Here is a 26633-nt window from a genome sequence, read left to right as displayed (position 1 = left end):
TTCATTTAATCCAGGACATTTTTAATACTAACAGCGAGCTTTGTGTCACTACATAAGAATAAAAATTGCCTTTTGGAAAAGAGTCAATTTCTTTTTTTTGTTTGTTCCTATTTGAGTTGTTTTTCTGTCTTAGAAGGTATGAAATGATGTGAAGTTTTAATAGGAACACCAGGATTATGAAGAGTACTCTTAAGACACTTAACCATAGCTTGGGACTGTTTTTTTCAGTTGCCTACAAATTTATAGTACATTAATTTTGCCAGGCAGCACAAAAAACGTTACAAGATCAGACATGTGAACTAGTTAGATGTCTTTACAGCCCTCAACTATTAAAAATGCAAAGAGCACCTGAAACTATAGAAGCAGGAGGCCTTAAATATTCAGCTCTCCTTCTTACGAGACCAGTGCAACTACATGTGAACAGAAAATAGCTTTTACTGAACAAAATGTTAGTGTTCCTAAGGATAATCAGCCTAGTTATTATATTGCATTGCAGCTTTGATTTTTAAGTAGTGTGTGCATTGTTTGTAATCTTCAATTTTATATCAGTGCAAGTGTTTCCTTGCATTTCTGAGTCTTTCAGTGAAACGTAAGTTAATGATGTTTCTAGGGCAAAATAAGTTTAATGAGCAAATAACACCTTCTTTGCAACCATGCTTAAAACTAAAACTCTGTATTACAATGGAGATGTCAGTTATGCTTTCTGAGTTTGCTAATGTTCTTACATGAATAGAAAAGCAACAGCTGGGAACAGAGGGCAACAAGCTAGCTTATAAGTAAGAAGAGTTTGAGATTCAATTCAGGGATTGATGGAATACACTAGAGTTGGCACAGCAGGCAGTTTGTTGTTCACGAGAAGCCAAAATAACTGACTGAGATTAGTTCTTGGGCTGCTGTGCAGGACTTAACCAAGATGAGGAAGCTCTACTGGAAATTATTTTAATTCCAAAAACTGCAGGTGCACATTGTGAAAATGAAGCTCCTGCTATAGAATTCTTCTTCATGTACCTCTTTGTCTGATGATGCTTGTGTTGTGGAGAGAAATTAAATGAATAGCTTAATTTGAGCTGAGACATAATTACTTCATGTGTGTACAGGACGATGTGCTGACTGTGATTCGCCGAGTAGATGAAAATTGGGCTGAAGGAATGCTGGCTGACAAGATAGGGATATTTCCCATTTCGTATGTTGAGGTGAGTAAATTTGTGCCATCCTATAATAAGCCTTTTAAGAAAAGTACTTTAAATAGAAATATGTCTTTCTAAAACTGTAAATGCTGACGATAATTCTAAAACATATAATATTAATCCAATATATGTACAAGAGTTAACTGAGTAACCTCATAAACTTGCTGATGTAATGAATGTGCATCCTCACCATTTTCTCGCCCTATTGTTTGTTGCCTTTGTTCATTATATCACATTTAATATTACATTGTAAACCCTTTGAGGCAGGGACTTTGCCTTCTTGTGTGTCCTGCGAGGCGCCTGGTCCTTCGCAACCAACACTTGCTCACAAAATAGAAAAAATGAAAGAATCAGGTATAAAATAAGCTTCCCTTTCTCCCTAATGCCCCACCACAACAAAGTAGATGAGCATCATTGAAGGTCAGCACATTTAGGCTATTGTGGACCAAACAAGGGAGTGAATTTCAAAGTTGAGAACCCTTTATGTAAAACAGCCTGAAATCTCTTTCAGACCTGGGAGCTGAGAGTGTCGCTGGTTGCAAATGTGGTAAGTTTAAACAGGGAGAGAAGTGGTTTCTTGGGTATTTAGGCCCAAACCAGTTAAGACTTCAAAGGACAAAGCCAACACCTGAAATTCCATCCAAAAATCATAATGCAACCAGTACAGCCTATGGAGCACTGGTGTAATAATCATTGTTTGTATTGCAGAAGTGCCCGGAGATCTCAACTGACATTAAGGTCCCATTGTGCTAAGCCAGTATATATACATGGTAAAACATACTCCTTGCTGTGAAGACTTTAGAGTCTACACAGACAAGACAAAGGGTGGAGAAAATAAATGTTATTTCCGTATTACAGATATGGAAATGAGAGAGGTTAAGTGATGTGCCCAAGTACACAGAGGAAGTCTGTGACTCAGCTGGGAATTGGGCCCACGTCACTGCTTAATTTCATTTATTTATACATTAGCTTTTCTATGGTACTCACCACTGTAGTATTTGAGCAGTTCACATTCATTCAAGAACTTAGCTTCTCAATACTCTGTGAGTATTATCTCCATTTTACAGACAGGGAAACTGAGGCATAGGTTAAGTAATTTGCATAAAGTTACACAGAATGTGGCAGCACCATATAACTCCTAGTTCTTGTTCGACTGCTTGTTCATGTGAATTCCAATCAAGCATGTGTATGCACATGTGCACGGTAGCCGAAAATTTTTCCCCTACAAGCATCTGTCAGGTTGGCCTGGGCGCCCCCTGGAGTCATACCTTCATGGTGCTCAATATAGAGCCCTGTCGATCTGCCACCCAATCAGTTCCTTCTTACCGCCAGTGATGGTTAGCTGGAACTTCCCTGTGCTCTTGTCTCGACAGGCGCATTTAGCAGTTTCTTACATTGTTCTCCGTTAGTTTTCCATTGTTCATTAATAGTTAGTAGTTCGTTAGTGTTAGATAAGTTTCCTTTGGTTGGGGGGAATCCCCTCCTACGCTCTCCTGACAGTGGCGCATGCTGGTGAAGCTCCAGGCTTCAAAGCCTGCGGCAGGTATGCCCAGAAGCAATCCTCACCTCGTGTCTAAAGTGTTTAGGAGAGGGCCATCAGAAGGATCGTTGTGCCATTTGTAAGACCTTTCAGCCCAGGACTATAAAAGATAGAGAGCAGCACCTAAAGGTCCTGTTGATGGAGGCAGCACTCCTCCCCCGTCTGACCCTGGGTCCGCTGAGTACCTCCTCCTCTGTGTGGAGCTCTCCGCACCATCAGCATGAGCACTGGTGCTGGGTAAGGATAAGGACTTATGGCACTGTCCCGGCTCCACTCACAGCTCACATGCCGCACGCAGGCACCGTTTGCAATTGCTGGTGCCGCAAAAGAAGAAGAGGCCGGAGAGGGGTCGCTCTCCCCCTGCTAGGCCTAAGGAGTCTGCTGCTGTGAGAACCGTGTCGGGCCACACTAGTGCTGCTCCACTGGTGACGGTTGCGCCGACTCCTGCCCTCATGGAAGGGCGCTTGAGTCCGGATCCTCCTCGCTCGCCAAGCCCGAGCCATGAGCTGCACCTCCCTTCGACACCCAAGGCATTTGAGGCGGCCCAAGAACTGCTTAACCTCTCGGCACCATTCTATCCTTCCAGATGGGGCAGGTTGTTGGCACCAGTCATTCCCCAGGCTCCTTCAAGAGGAAAGCCTGCTATGATGGCCTGCCGATCTCTGACCCTCTGCACGCCACTTCCTGGCACTGGAGCACATTCGCTAGCCACACCGATCCTCGAGCCCTTGGTGCAAAAGCTCAGTGCCTAGAAGTGCCGCTCCCCCGAAGTCATCGTTTTCAGACACTTCAGAGTCGGGCTCCTATCAGTCCCGGAGGAGTAGGAGCAGATGGTCCACCTCCTGGCACCGTGGCCCAGTGGCAGCCCCCAGCACAATGGCCCTTTTGGACTCCCTGGGCTTTTCATCAAAACAAAGGTCTCAGCCAAGGGTCTCATTCCAAGGTGACGTCAGTGGCCTTGGCCTTGTTTGTACCCCCACCAGTACCACTGGCACTGGCAGGGTCGGGGTTAGGCTCATTACCACCCTGTGCTATCATCTCAATGCCTCCGGTGCAACCGGGCTCGGGGATCCTGGTAGCCCTGGCACTGGCGGCAACGTCGACTCTGGCACTGGCGTAGACTCTGGCATCGACGGCCATTCCGGCGTTGAGGATGACATCAGTGCTGATGACATGGTGACAGCCCCAGCCCAGGAGGACAACAGGGTTCTGCAGCAATTGTTGCGAATGGGCATTCAGGCACAGGAGGTAGTGGAGGATGCAAATCCAATGGTGGACATCCTCGCCCCCTCCAGACCTGCTCGTATTGCCCTGCCCCTCATAAAGATAATCTCTGATACCATCAAAACTCTGTGGCAGACCCCAGCCTTGTTGCCCCTATGGCTAAGAGCAATGAAAGATGCTACTTTGTGCCATCCAAGGGTTATGAGCATTTATACACGCATCCCACACCTGACTCTCTTGTGGTCAGTGCTGCCAACCAACGTGAGCGTCAGGGCTTCCAGGGACCCTCCCCGATGAATCAGGAGGAGAAAAGGCTTGACCTTTGAGAGAAAGGCCTACTCCACTGGAGGCTTACAACTGCGCATTTCAAGTCAGCAGGCCATTGTCAGCAGGTACTGCTTCAACACATGCAGGGCAATGGCTAATTTTGCAGAGCTGTTGCCGTAGGACTCCTGCACCAAGTTTTCAACTCTCGTGGAGGAGGGGAAACTCATTTCCAGGGCTTTTCTACAAGCCGCAATGGATGCAGCTACTCGTGTGATGGCCACAGGCATAGCTATGAGGTGGGGCTCCTGGCTCCAAGTCTCAGGCTTCAACAAATGATTCAGGACCTCCCCTTCAGTTCTATTTTCTGAAAAGACCGATAAAAGGCTGCAGAACCTGAAGGATTCAAGAGCCATTCTCAAGTTGCTGGGCCTCCATACTCTGGCTACACAGCATAAACATTTTAGGCCACAACTTCCTCCATGGTTTGACCAGCTGCAAAACCATCAGGACAGCTCATGGAGGAGGAACAGGAATGGCAGAAGGCAACTGCACCCATCCTTAGGCCAGAGCTCTGACTAATCTAAACCACCCTCTGGGACGAAACAGGCCTTTTGAAGGTGCCGTCAAGGATGGTGCACCAGATCCCCACCTGGATCCATCCTGCCTTACCTTCTCATCCTGACTATCCCCTTTCTATCGTGCATGGTCCCGTATCACCTCAGACTGTTGAGTGCTCTGCACAGTAGAGACTGAATACTCCATCTAATTCTGTGCCCTCCTGCCCTTCCATCTGCCTTCCCTGTCCCTCTTCAGGGACCCTTCTCACAAGCAGCTTTGTATCCAGGAGGTGCAATAGAGGAGATTCCTCAGGAGCACGGGTTTTTATTTCTTGTATTTCCTTATACTGAAAGCCAAAGGCGGCCTCAGGCCCATCTTGGACCTGCGAGAACTCAACAAGTTTGTGAAGAAACTCAAGTTCTGCATGGTCTCTTTGGCCTCAATCATCCCATCACTGGAACCAGCAGCCTGGTATGCCGCCCTCGACTTGAAGGATGCGTATTTCCATATCACAATCACTCAGCCCCACAGGAAGTACCTAAGGTTTGTGGTGAATGGTACACACTACCAGTTTGTAGTCCTTCCGTTTGGTCTGTCAGCAGCACCTCGAGTTTCACAAAGTGCATGGCAGTCATCACCGCGTTCTTGCACATGTACCAGATACAGGTGTTTCTGTACCTCGACAACTGGCTGATCAAGGACCTCTACAAGACCCAAGTGGAGGATCAGGTCAGATTCATCAGAGCCACCTTCGACAACCTGGGTCACCTTCTGAACAAAGCAAAATCAACTCTGTCCCCCGTCCAGAGGATAGAGTTTATAGGAGCAGTACTGTACTTGATCCAAGCCAAGGCATACCTGCCGCAAGCAAGGTTTCAGGCCCTGACATATCATTCAAGGCACCACACAGTTTCCCACCACCACAGCAAGAAACTGCCTGAAGCTTCTCGGACGCATGGCTGGCTGTACCTATGTGGTGCAGCATGCCAGACTCAGGCTTCGACCTCTTCAGTCGTGGCTCGCGCCAGTGTATCGCCCAGGCTGGGACAGCTTGGACAGGATCATGACCCTGCCTTGCCCAGTCATCGACTCCCTCCTGTGGTGGCTCGACACTCAGGAGGTGTGCTCAGAGGATCCCTTCGCCACTCCGCAGCCTTCTCCGTTGCTAGTGACGGACACATCAGACTTGGCTCAGGGAGCTCATCTGGGAGACCGCAGGACCCAAGGCCTCTGGTCTCACGCAGACCTGGCTTTCCACATCAATGTCAGAGAGCTGAGAGCGATGCGCCTGGCATGCCAGACCTTCTTTGAACACTTAATGGGACATTGCTGTTGTATTGTCCATCATAACTGAAACACAATGTTCTATATCAACAAACTGGGGGTGCATGCTCCTCTCCCCTGTGCCAGGAAGCCCTCATGCTGTGGGACTTCTGTGTGAAACATTCAATATGCCTGGAAGCGTCGTACCTCCCCAGGGTACAGAAAGAGCTTTCGGACTACCTCAGCAGGTTGTTTCATGCCTATGAGTGGTCCCTTCGCCCGGACATCATGGTCTCAATCTTCCAGACGTGGGGCTTTCCCCAGATAGACCTATTTGCCATGCGACACAACAGGAAGTGCCAGCAGTTCTGCTCCTTCCAGAATCACAGCCTGGGCTCCAGAGTGGACACGTTCCTCCTTTCATGGGGAGGCCATCTCTTTTACACCTTTCCATCCACACTGCTTGTTCAGAAGGTACTCCTCAAGATCTGGAGGGAAGGAGCTTGGGTCATATTGATAGCAATAGATTGGCCCCGACAGCACTGGTACACATCTCTCCTAGACATGTCCATGGAAGCCCTTCTACTCTTCCCAGACCTTCTGACGCAAGATCATGGTTTTCTTCAACATCCAAACATCGACTTGCTTCACCTCATGGCGTGGAAGCTCCATGGTTGAACCCGATGGAGCTTTCCTGTTCAGACCAGGTCAGACCAGTCCTCTTTGGCAGCAGGAAATCCTCTACGAGAGCCACCTACCCTGCCAAGTAGAAAAATTTTCAATCTGGTCGGCGCAGCGCCATTCGTCCCTGACGCTAGCCTCAGTGCTGCTCATTCTGGGCTACTTCCTCCATCTGAAGCAGCAGGGGCTTTCGTTGCCTTCAATAAGGTACACTTAGCCGCCATATTGGCCTTCCATCTGGGTGCAAGGGCCGCTCAGTGTTTACTAACCCTATGGTCAGCTGATTTTTAAAAGGACTTGACAGACTGTACCTTCACGTCAGTCAGCCTGTCCCCACCTGGGACTTCCTCAACCTGGTCCTCTCTAGACTCATGGGGCCACCCTTTGAACCGTTGGTGGCAGTCCCTGCTGTACCTCTCTTACAAGATGGGGTTCCTGGTAGCGATAACCTCAGCCAGGAGGGTGTCTGAGCTCAGGGCCCTAATGTCAGAGCCTCCCTACATCGTGTTCTATAAGGTTCAACTCAGACCTCATCCTGCTTTCCTCCCGAAGGTTGTGTCACAGTTTCACATTAACCAGGACATTTTTCTCCCCGTGTTCTACCCTCAGGTTCATACTAGTGGCAGGGAACAGAGACTCTACTCTCTGGATGTCTGCAGGGCACTTGCCTTTTACATTGAGGTAACAAAACCATTCAGCAAATCGGTCCAGTTCTTCGAGTGATTGTTCACGTCCATTACACATTAGGTGTGTGCGCGCCACGTGCATGGACGTTGGAAACTTTTTTTCCCTTAGCGGCTCCCGTTGGGGCGGCAGGGGCGCCCTGCCAGAGTGGCACCTCATGCTGGTGCATATATACCCCTGCCGACCCGATCCCCCTTCACTTCCTTCTTACCATCCATGGCGGCATTGGAACAGCTCTCTATCTCTTGCTTGTGAGTGTCCCTTAGTATGGTTATCAGTAGTTAGCACTTCTTAATAATAGTTAAGCTTTCTTTGTTTAGGTGTTGGAAGTTGTCTCCAGCACCAGCCCTGAGCTGCGGGGCATGCCGCAGGCCCAAGGCTTTAAGGCTTGCGCCATGTGCCGCAAGCCTATGCCGATTAGTGACCCCCACGACTCGTGTCTTCATTGCCTAGGGGAATCTCATCAGACAGAACGCTGCAAGATCTGTAAGGCAGCCAAGGACTAAGAAAGAAAGAGACTTCCACCTCAAGCAGCTACTCATGGAGGCTGTTCTGCAACCTTTGGCCTCGGGCCATCTCGATGCAGAGTGCCCCGGTGTCGGCATCCTCGGTGCAGAGTGCCCCGGCGTCAATTCGTGATCCGGCACCAATGGGGCACTGCAAACATGCCGCACCGAGGCAACAAGAAAAACCCTGGCACCATTCGACCTCACCGGCACGGTTGAAGGGCCAGCCTACAAGCCGAGAGCACCCCCCGCATAAGGAGCTGGTACCACCCAAGCAAATGAGCGCTCAAAAGGGAAGCGCTGCCCCAGGACATGCTCCAGCTCTGGTGGTTCCAGTGCCAAAGAGCCCATTGAGCCCCGGGCTAAGCACCTTGAGTGCAGAGGAAGGGCTGGAAGAGCTCCTAGAACAGCCCTCCACACCAGACACATTTGAGGCGGCAAAGGACCTCGTCCAGTTGTCGGCAGCAAGCCCCCTCCCTGCCAAAAAGAAACCTCCGGCACTGTCTTATAGAGTGCCATCAAGACGCAAGCCGGCAATGGTGCGCCGATCAAGGTCACCACCCCGGCATCGCTCCTGGTGTCGATCCCGGTCGAGCTCGGCCTCTGCGTATTCTCAGTTGCCCCTGACCCAGCGGGACTCGAGGGCACTGGATCCCAGCCAGCATATGGCACCGTCCACATTAAAAACAGCTAAACTACTTTCTTGCACATTGAAGGTGAAAAGTTATTTTTGAGCCTAGAATTGTGTGTTTAGTTTCATAACTTTTTTGATTTTATGTCTTCTTATAAAAAAAAACCCTTTCAATTCAGAGGATTAATCAGAACACCAAAGTTATCCTCTCAAGACCAATCAGTATGCATAGACTATAGTGCTGAGTACAATGTACTTTCCTAAATAAACTCCAAATTGGATCCTTCTTTCTTCAACAATTTAATGAAATCCACAAACGTTTTCCTCCAAATCTAAAGATTTGTTAAGTCTCCAGTAACAGATGGAAAGTAAAGTGGATGCATATAATGGAGTAAAGAGCTTTTTGGGAAACACTTTTCAGTTACAGGGCATATAGAGAGGAAAATATTATTTTCAGATTTCTGTAATGTGCAGTACCCTGTTGAAACTGCAGTGGAATGAACGGCAAGCACTCTTACAATAATCCACCAGTAGTCTTTTAAAAAGGGAATCTCTGCCAAATGCACAAAACATACAAGTATTAACAATACAAGTGAAATGTTCATTTTGATAGAATGTTAAGAAGATAGCATAATTTTGTAGCATTGCATCCATCCTTCAGTTTGCAAGTTTAGTCAGTGAGAACTCAAGATTTAGCTACCAAATCAGTCATGTTCCTTAGTAACCCTCTTCTTCCCGCCCTAGCCCCAAACCATCAAAAAAATAGTTGAAAACATGTTTAATTATCTCCATTCCTTTAGGGAGGTTGAATTCCTGACTCAGTACTTTTTAAAATCTTGCATTTATTAGGCTAGACTTGCTGTCGATCACCATTAGACAAAGTAATCTTAATTATAGTGTTGGTTGGAAAATTAGAGTCTCTTCTAGTAATATTAAATCAAGAACAGTTGAATGAAACGTTTTATATAAACTTGCCTTCACTTGTCTTGTCAGCCTGGAATGTACAAAGGAAAAATTATGTAAAGTCAATGTTTTTCATTGCTTTCAAAAAGAGCACTTCAGGTTCTTAATGGAAAAATCATACTCTGGTACATGTCAAATTTATTTAAAGAGAAGTATTCATTTTAAATAACCTTCTTTACATTCACATTGAAAAGAGAGGCCTCCAAATAGATAAGCCAAGTGAAATAAATGGGTCTTGAAGTGTGCCCTAAAAGTAGCTTGTATGGGAATTTCACAATCAAGGATCCTTGACTGAGAGAGACTTAGTCCCAGCCTAATCCTGAGTCAGAGTTCAAGTGTGCCATTGGTATTCAGGTTGAAGGTGGGCTGTGGGTGGTAGATGACAGATAGTTGAGGTTGAGAAGAGGGAACTAATAAATGGAACATAAATGTGTTACAGCTTATTTCCTTGTGCTTTGTAGTTAGGGGTGAGGATGTATGCTTCACTGATCCTCTGATGTGTCTGAAGCTCATGCACAGAAGAGAGGAGATCTGATGAGCTCTCCCTTTCCTATCCCAAGGAAGAAATGAGCAGCTATACTCTGCAACTGTTACTGTCTCCAGATCCTTTTTAAGCAAAGGCCAATAAGCAGTGCATTCCACTGTTCAACTTATATGCCACTCTTTCGTGTTTGTTTTCCTGCCTAAGAGAGTTCAGCAGATTCCTATGCTTAACTAATCTTGGATTAATCCCATAAATATGCCAAAATCTTTCTCTAATTTGGGGTTCCCTCTGTATAGAGGAAGCAGGCATTATTAGTTTCAGAAAGTAAACAAACATAAAGAGAGAGTGGTTCCGGAGCATGAGGCCGATGGCAACTGGGATAGATTACAGCATGGATTTACGAAAGGTAGATCGTGCCAAACCAACCTGATCTCCTTCTTTGAGAAAGTAACAGATTTTTTAGACAAGGGAAATGCGGTGGATCTAATATATCTGGATTTCAGTAAGGCGTTTGATACGGTACCGCATGAAGAATTACTGGTTAAATTGGAAAAGATGGGGATTGAAATGAAAATCCAGAGGTGGATAAGGAGCTGGTTAAAGGGGAGACTTCAGAGGGTAGTATTGAAGGGGGAACTGTCAGGTTGGAGGGGGGTTACCAGTGGAGTTCCTCAAGGTTCGGTTTTGGGTCCGATTTTATTTAATCTATTTATTGCTGACCTGGGAACCAAGAGTAGGAGTGGGCTGATAAAGTTTGCGGATGACACCAAGTTGGGAGGTATTGCCAATTCGGAAAAGGATCGGGATATCCTCCAGAGAGATTTGGATGACCTGGTAAACTGGAGTATTAGTAACAGGATGAAATTTAATAGTGAGAAGTGTAAGGTTATGCATTTAGGGATGACTAACAAGAATTTTAGTTATAAGCTGGGGACGCACCAGTTGGAAGTAACGGAGGAGGAGAAGGACCTAGGAGTCCTGGTTGATCGTAGGATGACTATGAGTAGGCAATGTGATGTGGCTGTTAAAAAAGCTAATGCGGTCTTGGGATGCATTAGGCGAGGTATTTCTAGTAGGGATAAGGAGGTGCTAGTCCCGTTATATAAGGCGTTGGTGAGACCTCATTTGGAGTATTGTGTGCAGTTTTGGTCTCCCATGTTTAAGAAGGATGAATTCAAACTGGAACGGGTACAAAGAAGGGCCACTAGAATGATCCGAGGAATGGAAGGCCTGTCGTATGAAAGGAGACTTGAGGAGCTCGGTTTGTTTTCCTTAAGCAAAAGAAGGATAAGAGGAGATATGATTGCACTCTTTAAATATATCAGAGGGATAAATACCAGGGAAGGAGAGGAATTATTTCAGCTCAGTGCTAATGTGGACACGAGGACAAACGGATATAAATTGTCAGTCAGGAAATTCAGGCTTGAAATTAGACGAAGGTTTCTAACCATCAGGGGAGTGCAATACTGGAACAGCCTACCGAGGGAAACAGTGGGGGCGAAGGACCTCCACGACTTTAAGATTAAGCTAGATAAGTTTATGGAGGAGATGGTATGATAGGATAATGGGCTTAGTCAATAGGTCAATTAAGTGCCACACTGGTAAATAGTACAATGGGTCAATGATATGATATAACCTTTTTCCAGAGGGTATGGCTGGAGAGTCTTGCCCGCATGCTCGGGGTTCAGCTGACCGCCATATTTGGGGTCGGGAAGGAATTTTCCTCCAGGGAAGATTGGCAGTGGCCCTGGAGGTTTTTCGCCTTCCTCCGAAGCATGGGGCAGGGGTCGCTTGCTAAAGGAGTGGGTGGATCGGCTTATGTGGCCTGCATCTAGCAGGAGGTCAGACTAGATGATCATAATGGTCCCTTCTGATCTTGAATTCTATGATTCTATGATAATTAAGTGGAACAGTTACCTGAGGGAGCTTTTAGCAGTGGATTTTGAGACCCTTGGGTAAGCCTTTCACTCATTTAATTGTTCTTCCCCAGTAGGTGATTCTTGCTTTGTAAATGAAGTATTGGTTTTCTTTCTGTAATTCTGGGTCATCTGGGAACAAAATCTTTATTAAATACATTGCAGACAGGGAATAGAAATGGATGGGAACTTAAACCGTCATTGCTATTATGTAAAACATGTTTTGCTAGAAGCTAGGATGTGCATATTCTTGTGAATGATAGGAAGAATTTTAATCTGAGATGGAAGAATAAAATGGATAGGAGTACAAAATCTGCAGTATGTCTAATCCTCACCGTGCCTAGCTACTTATCCAGTCTGCAGGATAGGACCATGAGAATTCAAGTGGCAGAGCAATTTTCTTCAGCTTCTTGTTAACATTTTTTTCTTGCTTTGTGTCCTCCAGCCCACATATCTGGAATTTAATCAACTTAAAGCTCTATAATAAATTAGCATAAAACGTTTCCCTTAGTTTCTTAAAAACATGGTTTTAGTCTTTTTATAAAATGTTGAATCTCAATACTAAATAAGAAGCACGGTTTTGCAAATTCATTGGCAGAGCTGTGTGTATAACCATTATGGTTAGTCTCTTTCTACAATGGAACAGGAACTGCAGTAGGTTATTTTTGGCCTTGCCTGCACTAACAGTCTTCGAAAGATATAAGTCACCACCAGTGGTAGCAACAGGGGAAGTCGTAGTATACACAAGTCTTGGAAATGTTTGCCACCATGTTGTTTAATCCTGTGCCTTCTGTGAAACTCATATTGCTCTTCTCTACTCCATTCCAAACACTAAAATCATCTTCAGGATTATTGCACTGGCCATGTCATTCCACTGTTTGAATGCCTCCTCTGACTTCCCCTTTCTATGGCATGAAGTTCAAATCTTTTGTCCTTGCCTGCCAGGTATTGCACAACTCTGCCCTTTCCTGCTTATCTGCTTTTGTCTGTTTTTATGTCGATCCTCCACTACCCTGGTAATTCCAGCCTTTACCCCCATTTGTCTGTTTCTCCCACACTTGTGGGGGGGTTTTCTACACACTCCCACTGGCATTGAGTTTCCTCCCTGAACGGATCCTTCAAATCCCAGTTGAGGACCCATTTGTATTATGAAGTCTCCATGAAATTTGCCAACTAATACTGGCTAAGTAGAAGGCAGTTGGGTATAGTTAATTTTTTTTAATGAAGTCTGTATATGTATACAAATACGGGCATATGTGTACACACATGTACACATGCACACTATTTTGACAGTATGTTTTATCCCTGTCTCCCACCTTTTGTATAGTACTTACCTTCTTAGATTAACTGTTCAGCAGGGGCGGCTCTAGGAATTTTGCCGCCCCAAGCACGGCAGGCAGGCTGCCTTCTGCGGCTTGCCTGCGGATGGTCCGCTGGACCCGTGGCGTGCCTGTGGGAGGTCCTCCAAAGCCGCGGGACCAGCGGACCCTCCACAGGCAAGCCGCCGAGGGCAGCCTGCCTGCCGCCCTCGCGGCGCCGGCAGAGCGCCCACCGCAGCTTGCTGCCCCAAGCACACACTTGGCGTGCTAGGGCCTGGAGCCGCCCCTGCTGTTCACAGCACGGGCTGGCTTCCTTTGTGTGGCCAGCACCTAGCTCAGTGTAGGGGTGCCAGAATATAAATAATACAATAATTATATAGGGAGGTTTTGGTGAAATAAAGCATTTTTTAAACTTCCGCTAAATGTAGCAGGAGTCTTATAACTCCCAGGAAAATGGCTAAGGTAAATAAAGAAAAGACTATGCTCAAGGGAAAAAAGTGACTCCATAGTAAGCAATCCTATATTTTCCTCTTGATTGTTCTTAATTGGTTCGTCATGGAAAAAAATCCCTCCTCCCCCGCAAAATACAAACAAATTTTCCAAATAGAGGTTATTCACATTAAAAATGGGCATTATTTTTAATGTGGATTAATATGTTTAAAGAAGCACTTGCCGTCTACTTGTATTGATGTACTTTAGTTCGTGAATGAATGTGGCTCCCTACGCTGTTTCTTACAACAGTTTAAAGCTATAAATAGAATTTCCTGGCAGTTGTTAATGTGGTTTTGTGAAGAATGAACTCTTACCCTTCTAAATTTTATTTTATTTTATTTTATTTTATCTAGTGTTAATCCGCTGACTGTCAGAAGATTAAAATGCCTAAGTTCTTTATTGCTTTATTGCAGAGACAGGATTTAGTTGCCTAAATAATATAATGTAATTGATCATAATGGACAAGATATTAATGGATAAATTATGGATAAATTAAAACAAAAAGTCTGTTGCTTTTATTAGTGCTGCTGCTAATCAAACATGCAAGAGTTGTGAAATCCATTAGCAGAAGTGATCACAAAAGCATTAGGTCTTCAGGCTTGTGTCTCATCTCTTTGGAAAAGCTCAAAAGTCTTACTGTGGAATGGACATTCACCAGGACCATATCAAACTTCACTTAAGTAGGTTATAGTGAAAGACTTGTATCTGTAGGACATCTAGTTATAGAGTGAGTAGGTACATCATAAAGAGTTCTGAATTCCATAGTTTTCAGTTTGATTCTTATTTATGAATAAAAGTAAAGTCTATAAGTGTTTCCTCTGTCAAGTCAACTACTTAATTATTTTTCTTAAATTAAAGATTTCTAAAATAATTTCTTAATGTGTTGGTTGTTTTGCAGTTTAATACAGCAGCCAAGCAGCTTATAGAGTTGGATAAGCCCTCAGGTTCTGCTGTTGACTCTGGAGAAGGTACCTCTGGGGCATCCCACAACAATTCAGTCCAAAAGCACACTGATACAAAGAAGAACACCAAAAAACGGCACTCCTTTACCTCCCTTACCATGTCCAACAAGACCTCGCAGTCTTCTCAAAACCGTCACTCGGTGGAAATTAGTCCTCCTGTCCTCATTAGCTCCAGTAACCCCACAGCGGCTGCCCGTATAAGTGAACTGACAGGCCTCTCCTGCAGTGCTCCTTCTCAGGTAAGCTACCTGAGATTAAATACAAAACATTTCATACATTTTAATGAATATTCTAAAGCATTTTTGTCATAATAAAGGTTTCTGATCCTTTCAGACTAAACATATGTAATGCATTATGTAAAGGGATGTTTTCCACTAGGTTAGGCTCCAAATTTAGGGGTTGGGGGGATTTTTGTTTTGTTTGCAAAGCCTACTGTGTTGTGAATAGAAAGGTTTTTCAGTTTAAACATTCTGTTGAAGTTCTGTAAATAAAAGAAAACCATCAGCAGATTTATTATAATATATGGAAACCAGAAACTAGACTAGTCAGTTTAATTTTTATTGTCCAAATTGAATAAAATACTGAAAATTAACAAAGAGCATACGTGGTAAAGGATAAATTTGACTACAGAAACTCTTGTTCTTTGAACAATCTCTGATGTCATTTCTGATACTGATAAGGGAGAGTCTTAGATTATATCTGATTCTGTTTTTAAAAAACCTCGAGTGTTCCTCTAAAGCAGGGGTGGGCAAACCGGATATGGCCCGCAGGACTGTCCTGCCCAGCCCCCGAGCTCCTGGCCTGGGAGGCTCGCCCCCGGCCCCTCCCCTGCTGTACCCCCTTCCCCGCAGCCTCAGCTTGCTCACTCCGCTGCCAGCGCAATGCTCTGGGCGGCAGGGCTGTGAGCTCCTGGGGCAGCGCAGCTGCAGAGCCCAGCCTGACTCGCTGCTCTGTGCTGTGTGGTGGCGGTGGCGGCAGCATGTCCCGCCTCCAGCCGGGTGGCATGGTTGTAGTGCTGCCAGTCACCGGTGCTTCAGGCAGCGCGGTAAGGGGGTAGGGAGCACGGGGGGTTGGATAGAGGGCAGGGGACTTTGGGGTGGTGGTCGGGGGCGGGGGTGTGGATGGTGGTCGGGAGAGAAGACGGGTTGAATGGGGGCAGAAGTCCCAGGAGGGGGGCAGTCAGGAAGGAGGGGGGGTTGGATGGGGCGGCAGGGGGCAGTCAGAGGCAGGCGTTCTGGGGGCAGTCAGGGGACAGGAAGAAGGGGTTGTTGGATGAGGCAGGCGTCCTGGGGGTCAATCAGGAATGAGAGGAGGGGTTGGATGGGGTGGTGGGGGCCGGGGGCAGTCAGGGGACAGGGAGCGGGGGGTGTGTGGATGGGGCAGAGGTCCCAGAAGGGCCATCAGGGAACAGAGGGGGTTGGATGGGGCAGGAGTCGCGTGGGGGGAGGGGAATGACAGATAGGAGGTCGGAGGCTCGGCCATGACCCCCTCCCCTAACTGGCCCTCCATACAATTTATGAAAGCCCTCAAGCCAAAAAGTTTGCCCACCCCGCTCTAAAGTCTTGATTACACACTAGTGTGTTTGATGAACAATCTTCTGTATTACAGTACTTGTAAAGTTGACAGTTGTGGAGAGAATATATTAATGAAAGCTATAAAATGCTGAGAGGATTTAACATGAAGTTTGCAAACTAATTCAATGTTTTATATTTAAACTCATTTGCTCTCTGCTATTTAGAGAAAAATAAAGATATAGTGTTTTTCACCCAGTTAGTTGCATGTATAGCTCCAAATTTTTCTGAAAGATTATTTCTGGCTTATATAGAGCCTGAAAAATGAGCAGCGTCATCTAATACAAATATTCTATGTAAATTACTATCAGAAAGTCAAAGTAACAAGCTAAAGTTGCTGATGATGGTATTCACAGAAGAGTGCTGGTAGTACATTAATCAAAAGGTGCGCCAATCTACCATGACAATATATTGTTTCAGGAACTACCTAAAACTGACGACATTCTTTTTTTTGACAGGTTCATATTAGTACCACAGGGCTTATTGTGACCCCGCCCCCTAGCAGCCCAGTTACAACTGGGCCTTCATTTACCTTCCCATCTGAGGTCACCTACCAAGCTGCTCTTGGCGTAAGTAGTATTTGACAAAACTGAGGGTCCTTGTGCATCTTTTGTCTCCATTGTTGTTCTCCTTTCTGCAATTCTGGTAAACTAGTTAGAAACTTCTGGGTTGTTTGATGTGATTAAATCTGTGATCAGCAGTAGCGCACATTGAACTATGGCAAAAGTTTGGCACTAAAGATCCTGAACGGCATCCTATACCTTTCATTCCCCAGTCTTGCTCTGCCTTGCTGTGGAGTAAGTATGAGAAGCATACTCCTGCCCCTTCCCAAGAGAAGAAAATTTTTACTCAATATGAGTCAGAAAGCAGATAAACTAAGAGAAAGGGGCAAGAAATGTCTCGTGAAGAGCAACTTGCTTGAATCCTCAGCTTCTGGAACTTTGTCCCTCCTGCAGTCAGTACTCAGAACTATCATGGAAGAATCCCTGAACTATCTGCTGTACCTGGGTCTTCCATTTCTAAATCAGATGAGTCTATTTTGATTATCCTGTCTGTCCTCTCTGAATATCAAATCCTATAGTTGCATTTGCAGCAAAGTCTGTTAGCTCTCCTGTTTTCAGAGATTCCGTTTTTAAGGCCGAAAGGGACCATTCTTATAATTTAGTCTGACCACTGCATAAAACAGGCGGTAGACTTTTCCTGGCTTAATTCCTTTTGCAAATCCAATAGCTGTGGTTGAACTAGAGCATATCTGTTAGAAAAACATCCAATTTTGATTTTAAAATTTCCAGTGATGGAGAATCCATAACAGCCCCTTTAAGTTGTTTCAATGGTTAATTACCCTCTCTGTTAAAAATTTGCACATTATTTCTAGTCTCAGTTTGTATATCTTCAACTTTCAACCATTGAGTCTTTTTATACCTTTGTCTGACAGATTGAAGAGGCCGCTATTTTAAATTTTCTGTTCCCTATTTAGGCACTTGTAGACTGTGATTAAGTTATCCCATAACCGTCTCTTTGACAAGTTGTGACATATCAGGGTAAAATCCAGACTAATGAGTAGCTGTATCACCCCTGCCTTGTAACTTACAGTGCCCTTTACAATGTCTTGCCGCTGTGGCCCCCAACCATGACTGTTCACAAACAGCCTCCAGCATATATGTCACTCCCAGCTGTGCCTGTGAGTATTCTGCAGCCAGCCAGCCACACCTTGGCTCTTACCAGCCTTAAAAATTATCACAGGGTGACCCCAACACACTCTCAGTCTCATATTTTCCCCCAAAAACATAAGGCCTTATGAGGCAGGGTCAGTGCAATAATATCCCCTTGGACAAACAGGGGCATGGCTCTGGATCACTCAGTTCAGCAGGGATGTCAGTCCATTCTGGGTTTCCTGGAATCTGGAAACTCTTATCTGTTCTCAGGTCTATCAGAGAGTTGGTAATGGAATTTAGGCCCACCCACTCCTCTGGGTTCCAGTTCAGGGCCCTCAACCTAGACAAGGAGAGTCAGCATTCACCAACTCTGACAGTGCCCTGAGCTCCTTTCTACCTTCCCTCAGGCCTCTGTGGGCTCTTCAATCTGTTGGCCGCTTTTCGGGGGTGTTGTCCTTGGGCATATCTCTAGCACAGATGTTCCTTTTTCCAGTTTGCTCACTCCTCCTCTGTTAGCCTCCCCACTCTTCTGCTTCCCAGCCCTTTTATTCTCCCAGCTGCTGTCAGACTGCTGATCAGCGGCGGCCAGCGGTGCCTATATTAACCCTTTGGTTGCTGGGCTAGCATGTGGTACATACACTCCATGGTAGTCCTGTACTGCCCAGCCCGCTCCTGGACAGTACAAATATATTAAGTCCATTATTCCTTTAAGGGAATAATATGCCCACAATTTGTTACTCCAAATGACATTACCCAGCACTTCAGTTTGAGCACACTGGATTAGATAATAAAATAAGTTTATTAACTACGAAGAGAGAGATTTTAAGTAAAAGTAATGAGGCATAAAAGTGAGAAATAGTTACAAGAAAAGTAAAGATAAAACACTTACTGGTGCCTAGCTTAAGAAACTATATAGATTCAAAGCAAAGTTTTCTAATGACATGCTTTCAGCAGTCTTACTGACCAAAGTCTTGAGCTCAGGACCTCTCCCACGGAGTCCAGTGGCTGCTTTCTTTGTCTCTTCAGGTGCAGTGAATGTGATGGGCAAGGAAAGAAAAAGAGGTGCCTTGGGATGTTTGTCCCTCCTTTTTATAGTTTCAGTCCCCCTTTTGGAAAAAAATTGCAGCTGAGATCCAGGTCTCATTCCCTGCCATTTTTTTCACCTGTTTGAACTTCCTTTGTCTTCCCTTCCTGCTTCATGTCTCTGTTTACTGCTTAAATGCAAATTAAGGCAAGCACACATTTCTTTGTTTAGGACAGACTGGTTTGCCAGCTTCTGTTTGGGAAGGGCTGTGGGGTTTGGAATGTGTGTTAATAACACCATACAGGGGGATCTTTTAACTTCACGTACAGTGTTGCCACACACATTTTACCAGGACAGTACAGACTAGCAGATTATGAGTTTTCAAATGATACCTACAGGCATACCTTGTACAAAGATTTATAGTAGCATATAGGATGTGAATACAGGGTATATTCCACCATACAAGCTAAATAAATTCAACTCCTTGCATCTCTCATTGTAAGGCATGTTTTCCAATCCTTTACTTATTCTCATGGCTCTTCTCTGAATCCTCTCCAGTTTTTCAACATCCTTGAATTGTGGACATCAGAACTGGACACAGTATTCCAATGGTAGGTGCACCTGTTCCAAATACAGAGGTAATATAACCTCCCTACTCTTATCTGATATTTCTTTGTTTGTACATCCAAGGACCTCATTAGTTCTTTTGGCCATAGCGTTGCACTGAGAGCTCATGTTCAGTTTATTATCCAACATGATCCTCGAGTCTTTTTAAGTCACTGCTTCCCATGATAGCGCCCCACCCCCCATTCTGTAAGTATGGTCTTCATTCTTTGTTCCTAAAGGTAAGATCTTATATTTGGCCATATTGAAACACAAATTGCTGATTGTTGAGATCCAGATCGTGTCGAACCAGTGTCTGTCCTCTTCATTATTTACCAGTCCCCAATATTTGTATCATTTGCAAATTTTACCAGTAATAATATTCTTTTAACTACTTCTGTTCTATTCTATGAAGATTCTTACCCCACTCTCATCACTGTAGTATCTGAGCACTTTCCAGTAGTGCATAAAGTTACACGATTAATATATGTCATGCTTTTGTTCTCTCATCTGTTCTCCCGGAGGGAGATGTGTATTCAGTGGAGGGTTTTTGTTTTGGGAATATTTTTATATTCTATCATATTATAAGATTATAATATGTAGATAGATATAGATATATGGGCTGTCAATCACAGTTAACTCACAGTGAACCCAAAACAAATTAACTCAATTAAAAAAATTAATCCCGATTAGTCAGTTTGTCGCACTGTTAAACAATAATAGAATACCATTTATTTAAATATTTTTGATGTTTTCTACATTTTCAAATATATTGATTTCAGTTACAACACAGAATACAATGTGTACAGAGCTCACTTTATATTATTTTTATTACAAATATTTGCACTGTACAAAAGATCAATAATAGAATCATAGGACTGGAAGAGACCTCAAGAGGTCATCTAGTCCAGTCCCCTGCGCTCATGGCAGGACTAAGTATTATCTAGACCAGAGGTCCCCAACGCGGTGCCCGTGGGTGCCATGGCGCCTGCGGGGACATCTAAATGCGCCCGTGTCCTGGCCAGTGGTCGCGCATCCGCCAAAATGCCGCCGAATTTCGGCAGCATTTCGGCAGCGACGCCTCTGGATGCTGCTGCTTGCCGCCGACAAGCGAATTTCAGTGGCATTTCGGCGGATGCTCGACCGCCACCATGGTCCTTCGTCTGGCGCCCACCAGACAAAAAGGTTGGGGACCACTGATCTAGACCATCCCTGACAGGTGTTTGTCTAACCTGCTCTTAAAAATCTCCAATGATAAATATTCTATAACCTTCCTAGGCAATTTATTCCAGTGCTTAACCTGACAGTTAGGAAGTTTTTCCTAACGTCCAACCTAAACCTCCCTTGCTGCAATTTAAGCCCGTTGCTTCTTGTCCTATCCTCAGAGGTTAAGAACAATTTTTCTCCCTCCTCCTTGTAACAACCTTTTATGTACTTGAAAACTTTTATGTTCCCTCTCAGTCTTCTCTTTTCCAGACTAAACAAACCCAATTTTTTCAATCTTCCCTCATAGGTCATGTTTTCTAGACCTTTAAGCATTTTTGTTGCTCTTCTCTGGACTCTCTCCAAGTTGTCCACATCTTTCCTGAAATGTGGCACCCAGAACTGGACACAGTACTCCAGTTGAGGCCTAATCAGCACAGAGTAGAGTGGAAGAATTATGTCTTGTGCCTTGCTTACAAAACATCTGGCCTTCTCTTTTCCAGACTAAACAAACCCAATTTTTTCAATCTTCCCTCATAGGTCATGTTTTCTAGACCTTTAAGCATTTTTGTTGCTCTTCTCTGGACTCTCTCCAAGTTGTCCACATCTTTCCTGAAATGTGGCACCCAGAACTGGACACAGTACTCCAGTTGAGGCCTAATCAGCACAGAGTAGAGTGGAAGAATTATGTCTTGTGCCTTGCTTACAAAACATCTGCTAATACATCCCAGAATAATCGGGTTTTTTTGCAACAGCGTTACACTGTTGACTCATATTTAGCTTGTTGTCCACTATGACCTCCATATCTCTTTCCGCAGTACTCCTTCATAGGCAGTCATTTCCCATTTTGAATGTAAAGAAATAGTATTTTTTCAGTTAATCTCATACAAGTACTATTATCACTTCAAAAGTTTTTTTTCTCCTGCTGATGATAGCTCATCTCAATTGATTAGACTCTTCCTGTTGGTATGCATACTTCCACCTTTTCATGTTCTCTGTATGTATAAATATCTCCTGTCTGTGTGTTCCATTCTATGCATCCGAAGAAGTGAGCTGTAGCTCACGAAAGCTCATGCTGAAATAAATTTGTTAGTCTCTAAGGTGCCACAAGTACTCCTGTTCTTTTTGCAGATACAGACTAACATGGCTGCTACTCTGAAACAAGTTCTGTAGTGTAATCTCTTTATCGTGGAAATGCACCTTACAAATGTAGATTTTTTTTGTTACATAACTTCACTCAAAAACAAAACAATGTAAAACTTTAGTGCCTACAAATCCACTCAGTCCTACTTCTTGTTAAGCCAGTTGCTAAGACAAACAAGTTTGTTTACATTTACTGGAAACAATGCTGCCCGCTTCTTATTTACAGTGTCACCTAAAAGTGAGAACAAGTGTTTGAATGGCATTTTTGTAGCTGGCATTGCAAGGTGCCAAATATGCTAAACATTCATATGCCCCTTCATGTTTTGGCCACCATTTCAGAAGAGGTTATGTAAAAATAATAATAATTCTACATTTGTAAGTTGCATTTTCATTATTGTACTACCGTACATGTATGAGGTGAGTTGAAAAATACTATTTTTTGTTAATCTTTTTTACAGGGCAAATATTTGTAATAAAAATAATATAAAGTGAGCACTGTACACTGTTGTTTAACAGTGCAATTAAAACTGTGATTATCTTTTAAAATCAAATTAATTTAGAAGGTGAGGTCAAAGACACGCGGACAGTGATGAAGTTTGTGGTGGCCCTTTTTTCCATAGTCTTGGGCCAGCCTCCAAAATAGCTCAATCTCCTTCACAGATAATCTTTACCCTTATAGTTGAGAGTTCAGTTTTGCCAGAGGGAGTGTAGTTGTCAACCATAATCTTCATCCCAGAGCTTTAGTCGATCTTTTAGGCACCTTTTGTCCACTCCATAAAGTGTCTTGAAGATAGGGACTGTGGTCTTGAACTTGCTTAATTATTCTATGGGAAACCAGTGTGCGGAGTGGGAGACAAATTTGATGTGTTCACAGTAGCTAGTGTTGCTGAGAAGAGACTGCAGCATTCTGTAGCAGTTGGAGTTTCCTGAGTTGTGAAGACGCCATTCCCACAGTTCAGCTGAGAGGCAACAAAGGTGCAAATAACTGAGGCCACATCATTTGGAAGGATGGGATTGAGTCTTCTAGGCACCTGGAGATGGTAGAAATGCTATTAGATGAGATCTTAGAATTAATTCACTTTAATCCAAGAGCATTCCTAAACTACAGACTGAATTTTTTGATTGTGGCTCAACCAAAGGAGACTGCACTATGGCTGTGAACTTTTCCCTCAGCCCACAAGCATAAGCTCTGTCTTGCACAGGTTGACTCAGGTCATTGATAAAAACATTACTGATCCCTGTGGGACCCTACTAGAAACACACCAACTCAATAATGACTCCCCATTTAGAAATACATTTTGAGAGCTGTCAGCCAGTTTTTAAATCCATTTCATGTGTGCCTTGCTGATTTTGTATCATTCCAGTTTCTTAATAAAAATATTTTTACCAAATTAAATGCCTGATCGAAGTTTTTAGTATACTACATCTACACTATTATCGACCAATTAAATAGTCTCATCTAAAATGATACCAATTTAGTTTGACAAGATTTATTTTCCTTAAACATACACTAGTTGACATGAGTTATATTACCCTCCTTTAATTCTTTATTAACCAAGTTCCATATCATCTGTTGCATTGTTTGCCTGGAATTGAAGTCAGGCTGATAAGCCTATAATTAAGTGGGATAATCCTGATTATCTTTTTAAAATATTGATACATTAGCTTTGTTCCAGTCCTCTGGAACTTCCCCAGTGTTCCAAGACTTATTAAAAAGCAACTATAACAGTCCAGAGAGCTTATTGGCCTGCTCTTTTAGAACTCTTGGATGCAAGTTATCTAGTCCTGCTGATATAAATATGTCTAACATTAGTAGTTTTGTCTCTAGTCCATGCCCTGTACTCTGAGGAAGGTTCTTTCAGCTGTTAGAGACATCTTGATATGGAAGACAGTGCTAGTGAGTACAGACAATACAACAGTAGTTGTCTAGCTCAGATAAGGGGCACTTAGTGTGCATTTTCTGTGTTTGGATCCAGCTTTCTCTTATCGACCATAAAAAAAATTATCTTCTGAGACAAAACATTTCACAGAGAATTTAAGTAACTGTGCAGTCACTACTGCAGAGCAGTTCTTCCAGGAGAGAAATCCAGATCCAGATATAGGTGTCTCTTCTTAGATTTGTCAGTATCTTTTTTTAATTCCATGCTGCCCTACTATTGCACCTACTGCCACTCCCTGCGAGCTATTCCAGAACATGCCTTTGTAATTTTTGGGCTTTTTATTCTTCTCTGTCTCTCTTTCACAAGGGTACCTGTAAGAACTGACAGACAAAGTCAGTACCATAATCATCTGTACCATACAAGATGAGACGTTGCAGATGTCCACTGGTAGGTCTTGTTTCTGGCTCAGGTACCCAATCTCAAAAAGAACTGTGTGATTCAACATTGTGATTTCAAGAAACTTGTCAGAGTTCTGTCTTAAGGGTTTTTCCTCTTTCATAACCAGTATTCTTCTTTATTCCATGAGATCCAGTAGCTCCATGTTTGTTGCCAAACATGCAAGTCACTTTATTTTGCTGTTGGTGAAAGTCATTAAAACTACCCAGTTTCTTTAGTTATATTGGAGTTTCTTCAAAAATGCCTGACAAAGGCCTTGGCATCAATACCATAAGAGTTAAACCACAGCAGTAAGTGTAGCCCAGATGGGGAGAGACATTACTGGTTCACAGCCTCTACTGGTGCTTTCTTTTGTACCAGGTTCCTGATTAGTCAAGGCATGTAATTCCTATGGGGAATCTGAATTTATTCTCTGCTGTCTGCTTCGAAGTCCTGGGCTTTATGTACTGAAGTCTGTTGACTCTTACTGTTCTTTTTCTTGTTACCTTATTTTCAGTAAGAAGAAACTGTGAGCTGGCAGCTTTGTTCTTTTTATGTATACAAGCTGCAGTCTTGTGGCCCTTGTATTCTTTTACTGTAGATGATGATAGACACTTCACATCAAGCAGCCTATGATCACAGAGTGCACAGTAGTTCTTTTAAAATTCCCCTTTCTCTCCTGCTTCTTAACCTCCTGTCTTATTTGTAATAGTGTGCTAGACAAATCCTAACAATTCCTGATGGCTGTTTTGGAGTTGCATAAGGTAGATTTTTGTATCTATAAACGATGTTTATGTATCTCTGGACTGATGAGTCTGGAAGTACCCTCCCTGCTATCTTGGATAATATTAATATTAGTGATAGGTGCAGTTGGTTCTTGACATTCATAGCCTGTTAACCATTGCTGGCTTAATTTCTTTTTTTGTATTTAGAAGTGGGAACTAGCTCACTGATTTTTATTTATTGATTTTTAAGGCTCTCCCTTTAACTTTCCTCTTTGATTCTGAATACTATGGAAATTGCTTGGGAATCTGAATGCAACAGGGAGTCTTTAATCCCAAAACTTTTGCTACACTTTGATTGGTGTTTCTGGCTATCATCTGTGATGACCAGAAACAGCCCAGTAATTTCAGGCTTGTGTTTCTCTACCTCTGATATGTTACTTAAAGGCGGTGGCTATTGTTTGGCTGTGACTAACCCAAAGATGGCACAAGGTTTAGTTCACTTAATATAGCTCATTTTATGTTAAAACAAACTGAGCTGAGAAGACAAAGGAGGAGGAACTGAAGAGTCAGAACAGGAAGTCCCAACCAACTCCTCTAAGTAACAGGAGTGTCTGTCTTTAAAGAATCTCTGAAACAATGTATCTATCATATATCTTTGGGGACTAATGGAGAAAAAGATAGGCTTGTTCCATCCCCTATAGGATAAGAGGCACTGTTTTTTTCTAGGGAGAGTATGACAAGCCCTCTTGGTTGAACTGGAGAGCCAATGGCTCCAGGACAAATCTGAGAGAGGTCCTGGAGCTAAGGACCCTGTGGATCTTGTAGCTGTGCTCATGTTTAAGGCCTACTAGGATTGAGTGGTTGCACTCCTGTCTTGGAAGGTGATACACACATATGGTCCAAAGAATGTCAAGGCTGCTATTCTTATTCCCTTTGTAATACTGCAGTTGTGGATGCTGTTTTGACCAAAGCCAAAAGTTCAATGAATTGTGAAATTTATGACTTTGGGCTAAAATCCTTAGAGATAAGCATTAGGAATGAGACCATTTTCAAATTGCAGTAGTAGCTACATGCATTGTAAACTACTTGTACTACATGGGCAAAATTTAATTTTATATTTACAAGACCTATAATTTCACTATTTCTGAAAGAAATTCAGAATATGGTTTTTAAAAAGTTGTACCTGGAATTCAACAGGAGTTCTCTCTTTCCACACTAACAGCAACAAAATAATAATTTAGGTATAATTTGTATGGTATAACTTCTAATAGTAGAAAGATACTTGCCATGGTTTTCACTGAAAAATGCAGATGGTTAACAGGTGTTTTGAAGGAGCTAATTTGCACTAGTAGAGTGAGAGAATTCCATTCAGAAGTAGCAGAGGAAGAGAAATGTACTGTGACACCGTCATATTGGTTGCCTCATGATCATTCTGCATTTAGATTTTGGTATAAGACTGAAACTACATTGGTGGGTTTGGGCAATGATTTCACTGGTCTACAATTTTTGAGAAGTCGTCTGCTTCAGTGATAAAATGTCCTTTTTATTATGTATTTTGATGTGCTGAATTCAAATATGACAATTAAAACAACTGATTGGCTACTGTTTCTAAAATATTTAAGTTTTTACATTTTATGTCTATGTATATTGTGTAGATAGTAGAGTTTTAATCATAAATTGTAAACCTAGGTCTTTTCATGTGTTTATGGTTGCTTTA

General features: G+C 43.5%; 1 protein-coding gene across 6 annotated transcripts in view; it reads left to right on the top strand.

Annotated features, from left to right (window-relative positions):
* Positions 1 to 26633, top strand: part of SH3RF1 (SH3 domain containing ring finger 1) — a 163062-nt gene that overhangs the window by 77388 nt on the left and 59041 nt on the right. For all 6 annotated transcript variants that reach the window (XR_005599389.1, XM_039541565.1, XM_039541567.1 and 3 more), the window contains 3 exons: positions 1098 to 1193; positions 14614 to 14916; positions 16707 to 16817. Coding sequence is in view for 5 of the 6 variants with exons in the window: in XM_039541565.1 (XP_039397499.1) it covers positions 1098 to 1193; positions 14614 to 14916; positions 16707 to 16817 (510 nt within the window). In the remaining variant the exon portion in view is untranslated. The remainder of the gene's footprint in view (positions 1 to 1097; positions 1194 to 14613; positions 14917 to 16706; positions 16818 to 26633) is intronic.

The sequence above is a fragment of the Mauremys reevesii genome, linkage group 5, assembly GCF_016161935.1.
Source record: "Mauremys reevesii isolate NIE-2019 linkage group 5, ASM1616193v1, whole genome shotgun sequence".
Taxonomy (NCBI): domain Eukaryota; kingdom Metazoa; phylum Chordata; order Testudines; family Geoemydidae; genus Mauremys; species Mauremys reevesii.
Note: the sequence above shows the minus strand (reverse complement) of the source record. Positions and strands in the feature narration are given on the sequence as shown.